General features: G+C 34.1%; 3 protein-coding genes across 3 annotated transcripts; 1 reads left to right on the forward strand and 2 right to left on the reverse strand.

The window, feature by feature from the left end:
- Positions 1-11: 11 nt before the first annotated feature.
- LOC144425720 (uncharacterized) lies at positions 12-2,996 on the reverse strand. Its single transcript, XM_078115259.1, has 7 exons — positions 2,934-2,996; positions 2,723-2,881; positions 2,365-2,501; positions 1,797-1,997; positions 1,335-1,495; positions 1,024-1,164; positions 12-932 (listed from the first exon to the last, which is right to left on the reverse strand). Exons 1-7 carry the CDS (start codon positions 2,994-2,996, stop codon positions 793-795), a joined length of 1,002 nt encoding a protein of 333 aa, XP_077971385.1. The 3' UTR covers positions 12-792.
- A 553-nt stretch (positions 2,997-3,549) lies between these two features.
- Positions 3,550-8,325, forward strand: LOC144425839 (furin-like protease kpc-1). The gene is made up of 11 exons (XM_078115561.1): positions 3,550-3,664; positions 4,089-4,189; positions 4,267-4,380; positions 4,506-4,613; positions 5,116-5,209; positions 5,287-5,364; positions 5,889-5,993; positions 6,236-6,348; positions 6,555-6,649; positions 6,956-7,071; positions 7,575-8,325. Exons 1-11 carry the CDS (start codon positions 3,608-3,610, stop codon positions 7,920-7,922), a joined length of 1,329 nt encoding a protein of 442 aa, XP_077971687.1. The 5' UTR covers positions 3,550-3,607; the 3' UTR covers positions 7,923-8,325.
- Positions 8,326-8,529: 204 nt separating this feature from the next.
- Positions 8,530-12,790, reverse strand: LOC120346277 (uncharacterized). Its single transcript, XM_039415979.2, has 8 exons — positions 12,644-12,790; positions 12,459-12,572; positions 10,919-11,077; positions 10,561-10,697; positions 9,991-10,191; positions 9,538-9,698; positions 9,230-9,370; positions 8,530-9,138 (listed from the first exon to the last, which is right to left on the reverse strand). The coding sequence occupies exons 1-8, from the start codon at positions 12,740-12,742 to the stop codon at positions 8,999-9,001; spliced, it is 1,152 nt and encodes a 383-aa protein (XP_039271913.2). The 5' UTR covers positions 12,743-12,790; the 3' UTR covers positions 8,530-8,998.

The following is a 12,790-nucleotide window of genomic DNA, read 5'->3' on the forward strand; positions in this document are numbered from 1 at the left end:
ATCTGGTGTTGAACAATTTAAAACAAAATTATTATCGTGGTCTTTAAGTCGACAAAGAAATAATGACTGCTGAATATATTAATTTCAAAATTGTTATTACATACGAATCAATGTAATAGTGGGTGCGAATCAGACATGGTGCTCACATGCAGTTGTCGGTCTAGCTATGGGAGAGTGAATTATAAAGCCACCGCTTCTGATATACCTTTCATAAGTTTGTAAAATATAGGTTCGAACTCTTTCTTTATGACATCGATAGACTATAGTTACATTCACATTGTGCTGAAACCCCTTCCGTTATGGATAACTAACACTTTTCGCTTTGCGTGGGACTGTATTTTTTACACTTGCCGCGTACTCATCAATCGCAACATATATAATGATAATATGCGAGCGCACTCAATTCCATGACCAGGTTTTGTTGACGCTGCTTATTTTTTCTTAAATGAACAGACAGTATATGTTTGGTGTACTGTTTGAAATGTTTACTATAATGTAGATATATATGAGTTCATTTTTGGACAGGCTGTCAATGGCAGAGTAGTGCGAATAACACGAATTTCATGGCTTTCAGGAATTTTCTGGCAGTTTCGCGTGAAGATCGTCTACTACAGGAATTCGCAGCTTATGCGAAATCCCCTGTCATTGATATATGAAAGAAACAGTTAAAATCAGCTAGTTACATTTTTACACTTTTACACATATGTGGAATTTGTACCACGATTACTACATTTGATAATTATCCTGTAAAAGTATTCTAGATATTCTCTGAATCATTTAGTTTTGTGCAATTTATTTGGTTCGTAAACAGTCGACTGACTCCGTATTGATGAAAGTTGGAAAAACATCGCACCATTGTTTGATTCTCTTGGTTGATTCGTTAGTATGGATTATTTTTGCAATGTCTTTTTCCATCATTCCAAATGTTCCTCCTACGAAAACATTCAGTATATTAACTTAATTAAAGATAAACAATCGCACGTTTATATATTTATCTCCTAACAAAAATATAGAGGTTGGCACCTGTGTGGATGAATAAAATCCGCTTTCCTTTAAAGCGACCTGGATTGATCCTAAGCTCTGTTTTGAGACCTTTAAGAGCTTTTCCTACGTACACAGGATCACAGTATATTCCAGTTGTTCTTATAGTCGACTGATTAATTACTGCAAAAACAAACAAGGAATTATTACCCGCTATTCGCAAATTTGGATATATATATATATATATCAATCATTCAGCACAAGTGACACGAGAATAAATAATTTTTGCTCCTTGTCTTTGGATTCAATTTAGTGTCACAAAAGAAGAAAAATCAGGTTGTCTGTGCACTTACTAACATCCTCCTTCGTGTAGACATTGTATCCTCCGCCGATATAACCGTCAATGATATCAAAAAGATCTTTGGATTTAACATCTAAACCGAAACGACACAATGTCTTGTCCATTTTGTCTTGAACTAATTCTATGGTGCTTGAAGTCAGGACGGGGTGAATCCTATAAAAAAATCATTTATTTGAAAGAAAATATAAACAGCTCAAATGGTTCAAAATGATTCGAAAAATATATCATCTGTACAACAACTAATTTCCAGAAACAAAAGTATATACTTTGTCGGTGAAAGTGCATTGTCTTCTGTTTTTCCCCTTGCGTCAAATACAAATACAATTAACAACGAACAGAATATATATCGTTACTTTTATTTTGAATGTCAAAAAGACTGTCAATCTTATAATACTGTCATATAAATATAAAAGAACAACTACCAAACGACTTGAAAACGTGTTTACGTAATTACTTGAGTTTACTTCCGGTAAGATAGTTTCCGATTCCAAGACCAATAGCAGTCCCCGAAGTTCCATTGGCAAAAACAATATCGTCATAACGTTCGTGAACTTTCTGTTTCATCAATTCTTCCCAAGCGCTGATGTAACCAAATATGGCGAGCTCGTTGTCGCCCCCACATGGAATATGATACGGTATACTTTTGGTAGTCTCTCTGAATAAAGAATTTACATAAGTAATCACGAAGTTAGCTATAAATAGTTTCGTTAAATAATTGCTTTCAAATTTCCAGTATTCAAGCGATCACTTTAATTTGTTTTTGACTCGTGAAATTTTCTTTAATTAAAAATTTTACGAATTTTGAAAACTTGCATTACCCAAGGAATTTTTTGCCAAATGGATCGTAGCGAGGCAATCGTGCACATGTATGTTGTTCTCTCTTGTATTCAATATTTTATTCAATGACTTAATATGTTTAGCGTATATCGTAAGTAGAATAAGCCATAATGTACTTGGTAAAATATCGTCGTTTAACTAACTGAAATACTAACATTTATAAACAATATTTTTTTCTACATTACCCGATATATTTTGCCAAGTGCTTAATGTAATTTTCAAATGTCTCTGTCGTGAACGGTTGCCATGGTAAAATGTATATAATCGGACTACCAGCTTCCATCATTATAAAATTTCCTGATGTACTGTATGACTCGCCGATCTACATTCCAGAGGTATTATATGATAGAAACAAGCTTTATGCTATTATCTCATTATTTAACAAAATAGGGAAGTGGTGAGGACATGTAAGCATACAATGAAGCAGATTACGTTTGACTAATTTTTTAATTCTATAATCAGGTAATCAGCAATTACGTAGAACTAGATCGGTGTATTACTGTGTAATTAATGCAATAAGTTAATTCAAATTCGAATTCTCACTTCTTCCCTTGAACGAAGTACTAGATGACAGTCGAGACCCAATTGTCTAGCAGCGACAAGGGTAGCACGAGAATGATTAGATTGTGTTGTACCACCTGTTATCACAGATTTGTAACCTTTGACCATCGCATCAGCAAGAAGAAACTCAAGCTTTCTAACCTGATAATTAGAATGGATGATTCGAACTGCAGGAAATATTAAGAGGTGTTACTTGCACTCTACCATATTTTAATCTATTGAATATGAGTTTTGTTACAAGCTGTATTAATTCCATCCTGAGGTGTTTTTCAAGCGAGACGTTAACATAATATACAAACTTTTATTACTTTTATTCAACTCTTGTCATTGCAGGAGGGAAATGGTATTTTGTAAGTCCCACATTATTTTAACTAATTTGGTACGCGAGCGCCAAAAAAATAATTTTAGTTCCTTAAAGAAAGCAGATGTAATTTCCATGGCATCTGTACATGATATTTGGCCTAGTGGTTAAAGCGCTGGGCCTAACTAGGCACCGCAGGATTAAATCCTATGCCCACTACCTCACTCAGGGTATGATAAATTGGGTAGGCAATGTCAATCGAAATATTCTGGTTCTTCCAAAAATAGACGACTTTAATTTTGCCCACAACCGAATGCGAAGCGAAAGTAAATAAACCCTATAATATATCATTATTCCAAAATGAAAATAATACACCCCGAAAACGTAATATAACTTTTAAATTTTCACTAACATTATTAAGGAGATTTCGACAACACCATTTGGGATTTTTCAAGACAAATAAATCATTTTTTGTTCTTATTGTATCTTAGTGTTTTGTATATTTTTTAGCCTCTAGCTCCCGGAATGGTTTGAATGCTATTTATAGTGAACAATGCACATGTATTATGGCAACACTTCCTTCTACTGACACACACTCCAATCCATTTGATTATGATATGATGGTATGATGGGATTTATATACAACGATTCTTATTTTTTGTAACTTGATGCCCAATAACTCTTTGGCACCAACTTATAGATCAGTTCAAACGGCATAATACTTTGATTAAATATTTTAATATAGTATGCTGCTTGGCAAATCGGAACCAGAAATTTATTTGCAAAATAGAGCCCTACTTTCTAAATGACGTTGCCATTGATCGTAATTTAGTCAAAGTCCTGATTTGTATCCAAACAAAGATCGATTTGCTCTATCATCGGCATGCAATCTTGCAGAGACAAAAACAGTATGCATTAACTGCGCCTGCGTAGCCAAAGCACTGCATTAAGATCTAACTTTGCAACTAGATTTCCAAAACGGTCTGAAGCCGTTAATATTTTTTTTCTTAGTTTGTTATCCACTAATTGAATCAAGCTCGCTTATAGATTACGACGAGTCTGCACAACGGGTGTGTAAATAACTTCCGAGGCACTTCTTCTGTCACTCCTCTTGCTTCATCAGTTGCTACAATGGTACTTCAGGCGAAGTAAGTGGAAGAAATGTGTGTGCATGCATCTGACGAAATGTCGTTAATTTGTCTCTCATCTTATGTTTCATTCACAGCCCTGCCTTGACATGGAGAGATGTTCAGCATTTGATAGCTCACACTGCATTAGTTGTTGATCCTAACAATGACAACTGGCAAATTAATGGAGCCGGCTTTCATGTCCATACCTAGTGAGTATTTTTTATTTTTGTTGTTCCCGAATTGACCACGGAGAACTTTCCGCTAGCACCACAGTCAAGGAAGTAAAAACATAATGGTGGACATTTCCACAATGTTGTATTGTTATTTGCTTTAGTTACGGATTTGGTGCGCTGAATGCCCTTCACATAACAACAGCCGCCGAAACATGGATCAATGTCGACAAACAGAGGTTCTGCAAACTTCAACATCCGAAATCTCACAGGTAGTCTAATCCAAAAAATGTCAGCTAAGCTTAGATCAAACAAGTACTTATTCAGGAAAATTTTTAATACTCTTGCCCTCATGTATAGCAACCAGAATTGACTTCATGCTTTATAGTAATCCAAATTAGATTTGAAAAAAGAAAAGAACACAACTATATTTATGCAACGCAACACACGACGTCATGTCATTGATGAGATTTCAATTATCAAATTTTAATCTCTCTTAAAGTTTGGTGAACGTAATAATGCCAAAGTGGGGTCAGTTGATTGTAGTTTTGTGTTTAAATATACACAGTTTTTAAAAGCTATGCAGAGAAAACATCGCAAACAGCCACACTCAATATAACTCTAACCGTAGCCATTTACCCGTATTTCACTCATAAGAGTTTCCTGAATCATAGCAATTTTCTCTGCGGCGTCACTCACTGTTTAAAACTTGAGCGAGCTGATTCAATATGACTGTAGCTATATTCTATGTGACATAACTTATCTATCAAATAGGGTTATACCAAGTGGTGGAACATTGACGATCCAAGCACAGACAAATGGGTGTCAGGATACCGAAAATCAAGTTTTAAAGTTGGAACATGTTCAGGTGTGTTTCTAATTTGTTAGCGTAATATTCGTATATAAATAAAATCAATGAGTCCAACTGCCATTTTTATATTGCAGGTTGTTTTAAGCTACGATGTGAAGTGCAGAGGAGATATCAGCGTGCGAATAAAATCACCATGCGGAACAATATCCCAGGTACGCTATGAACTGACGAAATCAGTGTGCATATCTCTATCAGACCATGCTTGCGAGATTTGTTCCATTGGTGTTCAAACCCATATTTTTGTTCGCAGGACAGACAAATTTATTAAATTGCTCTGTAATGTGATACCAAATAACTTACAGCCATGATTGTAATAGTAATGCTTCCAATTAAAAAAGCCATTTGTCAGTATTAGTAGTAAAGACGCATACTAAATTGCAATAGAAATGCAGTTATCTGACACGAACACGAGCAAATTAAAATTCTTGCCCTTCTTTATACTAACAAAGCCAAACCAACATAAAAACAAAACCCAATATTTCCATTGGAATAAGTGGTTTTAATATTCCTTATGCGCCAGTTTCTGTATTTGCATTGTTTGTAATTATAATTACTCCGCATTAATCTTCATATAAATATTGTCTTCATCTAAACCGTCGATATGAATATATTGTATATATATATATAATAAACTACAAATATATTCAAAGCTTCATATCTGATGCTTATATTACAGTTAATGAACACCAGAAGACTTGATGATAAAACCCTCTTAATTGATTGGCCTTATATGTCAGTATTTCATTGGGGAGAAGATCCTAGAGGAACGTGGACTTTGGAGGTAAAAATTCATTTTACATAAATAACCGTAGCATTTCATTAGTTGTTGTGTTTACATAAAATTGATGTTTTATTAAATGAATTCCGTGTTATGTATTTATTCTTTTTGTTTTGGCTGTGGTCAAATTAGGAAGTGGTATTAACATCATACACGCTGCATGGAGGAGAATAAAAATATGAACTGATTATTTAAAGCCTTATTCAGAGTAAACCTGCAAAACATTTCATAACAATATGTTTCAGATAACCGACAACAAAGGGACAGCTAGATGTACTCGTTACCAAAATGAAGATATGGCAGGGCATATGTGGAAGTATGAATTATTATTATGGGGAGTCAAGGAGCAAACAAGAAGGTACAAATAATTCTTTCTTGAAATTGTTCAATACCTAAAAGAGTGTATTCTAGGTACAGAATATGTAATACCATATAGTTCTCGAGTAAATTTAATGTGATTTAGTTCATGATACAATACACTGAATTTTGTGATATGAAAATTATGAAAATGTGTTTTTCTTTGTCGAACTGTTTTTGTATATATATATTGGCCCCATTTTTTAGAAATTTATCCTCACCGGTTTGTGATCGTAAGCAAGTACGAGATTATATGGAGAACAAAAATCCGCGAGATAAACATTTTCTGCAGCTTATAAAAGGTGCGTTATTAATTTTTTTTATAGTGTATGAAAGTCTGCTCAAATTTTGCAACCTAATAAAATTGCCATATTGAAGCATTCTATATCATCACGGGATATTAGGCCACATTTGGTATATAGGCGAACCATTTTCAAACGTAAAACAAGCCACGACGCAATTTCCTCATCTTATTTTCCGGGCACGTTTTTTATTATAGAGTTTCAACTCTCTTTGTATTACGTATAGCATTGTGAAAATTGATATCGAAACTTAACGATAAATCGCTTTATATATCCATATTCAATTATATCCATTTCAATAAACAGCTGGAAAAGTGACAGACAAAAAGATCATTCGCCAAGAGTTTGTTGAAGATTTCAGCGAAGTTATTCAAACCAAAGATGAAAATTTATTGCAACCGCGCCCCCCCGGACCACCAAAAGTAATAATTTATTACTATGATGGTATTTCTGCAATTTTTAAATTAGTTTAATCTGTCTTAAAATCAGTCAGTTTATATCATTTTTTCGATTCTGTTGTCGACTATACTTTCCCAGTCACGGCAATGCAATTGAATAATACTGAAGTTATCCCAAAAGTATTATATGGCAAAATCACACGATGCCTTATCGAGTGCTTATACAATTACAAATGCGTTTACTGAATTTACTAACTATATTTATATAGATAGCACAATACCATAACATAACGTAGCATTCTCCACTCGCACTCAAAATGTGAAAGTACATTTTGCATTGATTCTTGGAACCCTTTTTTGAAATTGTTTGTATCTACGAGTCTTCACATATACAATAAAGATAAAATTGTACGTTGTATTGTTTCATATTAAAAAGATACAATAATTCGAATATTTCCCGCTTACTTATCCATAACGAGAACTGGTTTCGAGTACCAAAACACTAAAACTGAGCTTAACTTTTTCAGAGTAAACCGTATCAGACGCCTTTCCAGCGCGTTGCCATGAGTGTATGGAGAAAAACTTTCCATGGAACTGAAAGTAAATCGTTGGCACTTGCATCATATGCAGTTGATGGCGTTCAGCCTCACAAAGATCTCATTCAACAAAAGCATTTCGAAGTAGTGCGAAATAAAATAGCTGATTCTTTAATAGATGCCGCCCAAGTACAAAATGACGATGGAGAACGGATTATAAGAAGCGACCTGCATCACTATGCTAAAGCGTTAATCTCAGGGAGCAAGACAAACAAATTGTCGCTACCTACAAAGGAGGCAGCACTCATTTTTAAAAGACTCTCTCTGTTTTGGAATTAAAAGTCACACAGATCTTGGACATGTTTATATATAGTCGAATTTTAGGAAATTAAAGACTATTTATTTATATATAGATTATATACACAGTTTTTAAATAGAAATTAGTGGTGTATTAAAATATTCAATTTGGATTTCATCTAATCATGTGTGTTCATTTCTCTCTTGTTCGAAGAATTATTAAAAATTTGCAGTCGATCATTAAATGAGCAGCACTTTTATAATATATTCTGGCTCATCACAATTATGTATCTTTGTGTGCCGCAATAATAATAGAATTCATCTGAATTGAGTCGTGTTATATAATTTAAAACAAAATCATTATCTTGGTCTTTAAGTCGACAAAGAAATAAATGACTCTGAATATATTAACTTTAATATTGCTATTACATACGAATCAATGTAATAGTGGTTGCAAATTAGACAGGGTGCTCACATATATAGTTGTCGGTCTAGCTATGGGAGAGTGAATTATAAAGCCACCGCTTCTGATATACCTTTCATAAGTTTGTAAAATATAGGTTCGAACTCTTTCTTTATGATGCTGTGACATCGATACGCTATAGTTACATTTACATTGTGCTGAAACCCCTTCCGTTATTGATTACTAACACTTTTCGCTTTGCGTGGGTCTTTTTTACACTTGCCGCGTACTCATCAATCGCAACATATATAATGATAATATGCGAGCGCACTCAATTCCATGACCAGGTTTTGTTGACGCTGCTTATTTTTCTTAAATGAACAGACAGTATATGTTTTGTGTACTGTTTGAAATGTTTACTATAATGTTGATATGAGTTCATTTTCGGACAGGCTGTCAATGACAGAGTAGTGCGAATAACACGATTTTCATGGCTTTTAGGAATTTTCTGACAGTTTCGCGTGAAGATCGTCTACTACAGGAATTCGCAGCTTATGCGAAATCCCCTGTCATTGATATATGAAATAGTTAAAATCAACTAGTTACAATTTTACACTTTTACTCATATGTGGAACTTGTACCACGATTACTACATTTGATAATTATCCTGTAAAAGTATTCTAGATATTCTCTGAATCATTTAGTTTTGTGCAATTTATTTGGTTCGTAAACAGTCGACTGACTCCGTATTGATGAAAGTTGGGAAAACATCGCACCATTGTTTGATTCTCTTGGTTGATTCGTTAGTATGGATTATTTTTGCAATGTCTTTTTCCATCATTCCAAATGTTCCTCCTACGAAAATATTCAGTATATTAACTTAATTAAAGATAAACAATCGCACGTTTATATATTTCTCTCCTAACAAAAATATAGAGGTTGGCACCTGTGTGGATGAATAAAATCCGCTTCCCTTTGAAGCGACCTGGATTGATCCTGAGCTCTGTTTTGAGACCTTTAAGAGCTTTTCCTACGTACACGGGATCACAGTATATTCCAGTTGTTCTTATAGTCGACTGATTAATTACTACAAAAACAAACAAGGAATTATGACCCGCTATTCGCAAATTTGGATATATATATATATCAATCACTCAGCGCAAATGACACGAGAATAAATATTTTTTGCTCCTCGTCTTCGAATTCAATTTAGTGTCACAAAAGAAGAAAAAATCAGGTTGTCTGTGTACTTACTAACATCTTCCTTCGTGTAGACATTGTATCCTCCGCCGATATAACCGTCAATGATATCAAAAAGATCTTTGGATTTAACATCTAAACCGAAACGACACAATGTCTTGTCCATTTTGTCTTGAACTAATTCTATGGTGCTTGAAGTCAGGACAGGATGAATCCTATAAAAAAATCATTTATTTGAAAGAAAATATAAACAGCTCAAATGGTTTGAAAAATATATCATCTGTACAACAACTAATTTCCAGAAACAAATGTATATACTTTGTCGATGAAAGCGCATGTCTTCTGTTTTTCCCCTTGCCTCAAATACAAATACAATTAACAACGAACAAAATGTATATATCGTTACTTTAATTTTGAATGTCGAAAAGACTGTCAATCTTATAATACTGTCATATAAATATAAAAGAACAACTACCAAACGACTTGAAAACGTGTTTACGTAATTACTTGAGTTTACTTCCGGTAAGATAGTTTCCGATACCAAGACCAATAGCAGTCCCCGAAGTTCCATTGGCAAAAACAATATCGTCATAACGTTCGTGAACTTTCTGTTTCATCAATTCTTCCCAAGCGCTGATGTAACCAAATATGGCGAGCTCGTTGTCGCCCCCACATGGAATATGATACGGTATACTTTTGGTAGTCTCTCTGAATGAAGAATTTACATAAGTAATCACGAAGTTAGCTATAAATATTTTTGTTGAATATTTGCTTTCATATTTCCAGTATTCAAGCGATCACTTTTATTTGTTTTTGACTCGTGAAATTTTTCTTTAATCAAAAATTTTACGAATTTTGAAAACTTGCATTGTTTCATGAATTTTCTGCCAAATGGATCGTAGCGAGGCAATCGTGCACATGTATGTTGTTCTCTCTTGTATTCAATATTTTATTCAATGACTTAATATGTTTAGCGTATATCGTAAGTAGAATAAGCCATAATGTACTTGGTAAAATATCGTCGGTTAACTAACTGAGATACTAACATTTAGAAACAATATTTTTTTTCTACATTACCCGATATATTTTGCCAAGTGCTTAATGTAATTTTCAAATGTCTCTGTCGTGAACGGTTGCCATGGTAAAATGTATATATTCGGACTACCAGCTTCCATCATTATAAAATTTCCTGATGTACTGTATGACTCGCCGATCTACATTCCAGAGGTATTATATGATAGAAACAAGCTTTATGCTATTATCTCGTTATTTAACAAAATAGGGAAGTGGTGAGGACATGTAAGCATACAATAAAGCAGATTACGTTTGACTAATTTTTTAATTCTATAATCAGGTAATCAGCGATTACGTAGAACTAGATCGGTGTATTACTGTGTAATTAATGCAATAAGTTAATTCAAATTCGAATTCTCACTTCTTCCCTTGAACGAAGCACTAGATGACAGTCGAGACCCAATTGTCTAGCAGCGACAAGGGTAGCACGAGAATGATTAGATTGTGTTGTACCACCTGTTATCACAGATTTGTAACCTTTGACCATCGCATCAGCAAGAAGAAACTCAAGCTTTCTAACCTGATAATAAGAATGGATGATTCGAACTGCAGGAAATATTAAAAGGTGTTACTTGCACCCTACCATATTTTAATCTATTGAATATGAGTTTTGTTACAAGCTGTATTAATTCCATCCTGAGGTGTTTTTCAAGCGAGACGTTAACATAATATAAAAACTTTTATTACTTTTATTCAACTCTTGGCATTGCAGGAGGGAAACATTATTTGGTAAGTCCCACATTATTTCAACTAAATGGGTAATCGAGCGCCAAAAAAATTATTTTAGTTCCTTAAAAAAAGCAGATGTAATTTCCATGGTAACTGTACATGATATTCGGCCTATGCGCTGGGCCTAACTAGGCACCGCAGGATTAAATCCTATGCCCACTACCTCACTCAGGGTATGATAAATTGGGTAGGCAATGTCAATCGAAATATTCTGGTCCTTCCAAAAATAGCTCATTACTTAGCAGTGCTTCTTTTGCGGAGTCTTGTTCGGGGAGAAAGACGCATTATATTATTATATGGAAATGTAGTTTGTGAGTAGTTCAAAACAAAAAATGTCACAATTGAAGGGCGATTATGATTTCGTCTGATCGCCCCATTAATGTTAGATAAATTTTACCTTTAATTTTAATGGAAAATGCAAACTACACCAAATGGGATTTGATTTTCAAGAGTTTCCACGTTTCACAAAGGTTTGACAAAGAGAGGTAAAACTGTTCCTCTCAGCATGCAATAAAACTCTTAATGCGTTCCTACTAAAATTGTGAGGCTTATCACCTTCTTGGTAACAACAAGAACATTTCGTCAAATAAAGCAAGTTCAAAATGGGTGACCATAAATTTGTATCACTTCCTGCACTACGGTACAGTTACGAATCTTACCGGTTCCGTGAATACAATAAAGAATTTTAGTGTAAATTATATCACGAAATTGTAGCAAACTCGGTCGATTATGTCATAAGACATAATGTTGTAGGTGTATATAAAAGCAGCATATATACATGTTTCCGGAAATACATCGTAATGTTTGTATTTCAACGGTTTGCGGATTAATATACAGTTATGTTGATCAAGTTCATAATGACGAGCAAGTCAACAATATACATCTGTAGCAGACGACAAAATTAATTAGTACGCTTAACGTACTTCAGTCACTTATTTATTACCTCACGTGGACCAAGAAAAGGCACATAATTCGCCTTGTTTATCATTATAAGTTTGCTTAATTAGGACAATGCCACAAACCTCTAATACGCAAAAATGAAATTGCATATTTGCAACGAATAAAATATGATTAATCTCTCATATTGATACATTATTGCTATATTTTACTTTATAAATATTTCAATATTGTGGGTTAAGGCAAAATAAGTCAAAACTCAGTGTTAGTATTACCTTGCTTCCACTCAAAGAGCATCCTGTTAGATCATCTCGTTTTATATAAATCGTATAATCTTCTGGAATTTCAGTAATATTCCACCGGTGGATTGGAGTCGGTTTCACCGCAAGCTGATAAACAACGAAAGATAAGTGATTAGCATCACGCGCAATGAAAATGTTATGCTTAGTAACATACTAACCGTAACTTGTCGTTTTGGTAGAATTTTCAAATCTCCGACCCAAGATGGTGCTGTATATTCAGATAGTTCATGGAATATATCTGAGGAATATGAAGACATATTGGGACCAAACTGAATTGGAAATATGAAACCAGTATATAAAGCTAA

The sequence above is a fragment of the Styela clava genome, chromosome 8 (genome assembly GCF_964204865.1).
Source record: "Styela clava chromosome 8, kaStyClav1.hap1.2, whole genome shotgun sequence".
In the NCBI taxonomy this organism is placed as follows: Eukaryota; Metazoa; Chordata; class Ascidiacea; order Stolidobranchia; family Styelidae; genus Styela; species Styela clava.

Excerpts from the sequence above, each read along its gene's own strand:
- LOC144425720 (XM_078115259.1), bottom strand. The coding sequence starts at position 2,996 with ATGGAATTAATACAGCTTGTAACAAAACTCATATTCAATAGATTAAAA. Across the intron at positions 2,882-2,933 it reads TAAAATATGGTAGAGTGCAA|GTTAGAAAGCTTGAGTTTCT; the intron begins GTAACACCTCTT and ends TCTAATTATCAG. Across the intron at positions 933-1,023 it reads GATTTTATTCATCCACACAG|GAGGAACATTTGGAATGATG; the intron begins GTGCCAACCTCT and ends ATGTTTTCGTAG.
- LOC120346277 (XM_039415979.2), bottom strand. The coding sequence starts at position 12,742 with ATGTCTTCATATTCCTCAGATATATTCCATGAACTATCTGAATATACA. Across the intron at positions 10,192-10,560 it reads CACTTGGCAAAATATATCGG|AGAGACTACCAAAAGTATAC; the intron begins GTAATGTAGAAA and ends TTCTTCATTCAG. Across the intron at positions 9,699-9,990 it reads CTTACCGGAAGTAAACTCAA|GATTCATCCTGTCCTGACTT; the intron begins GTAATTACGTAA and ends ATTTTTTTATAG.
- LOC144425839 (XM_078115561.1), top strand. The coding sequence starts at position 3,608 with ATGGCAACACTTCCTTCTACTGACACACACTCCAATCCATTTGATTAT. Across the intron at positions 3,665-4,088 it reads CATTTGATTATGATATGATG|ATTACGACGAGTCTGCACAA; the intron begins GTATGATGGGAT and ends GCTCGCTTATAG. Across the intron at positions 4,614-5,115 it reads CAACATCCGAAATCTCACAG|GGTTATACCAAGTGGTGGAA; the intron begins GTAGTCTAATCC and ends TCTATCAAATAG.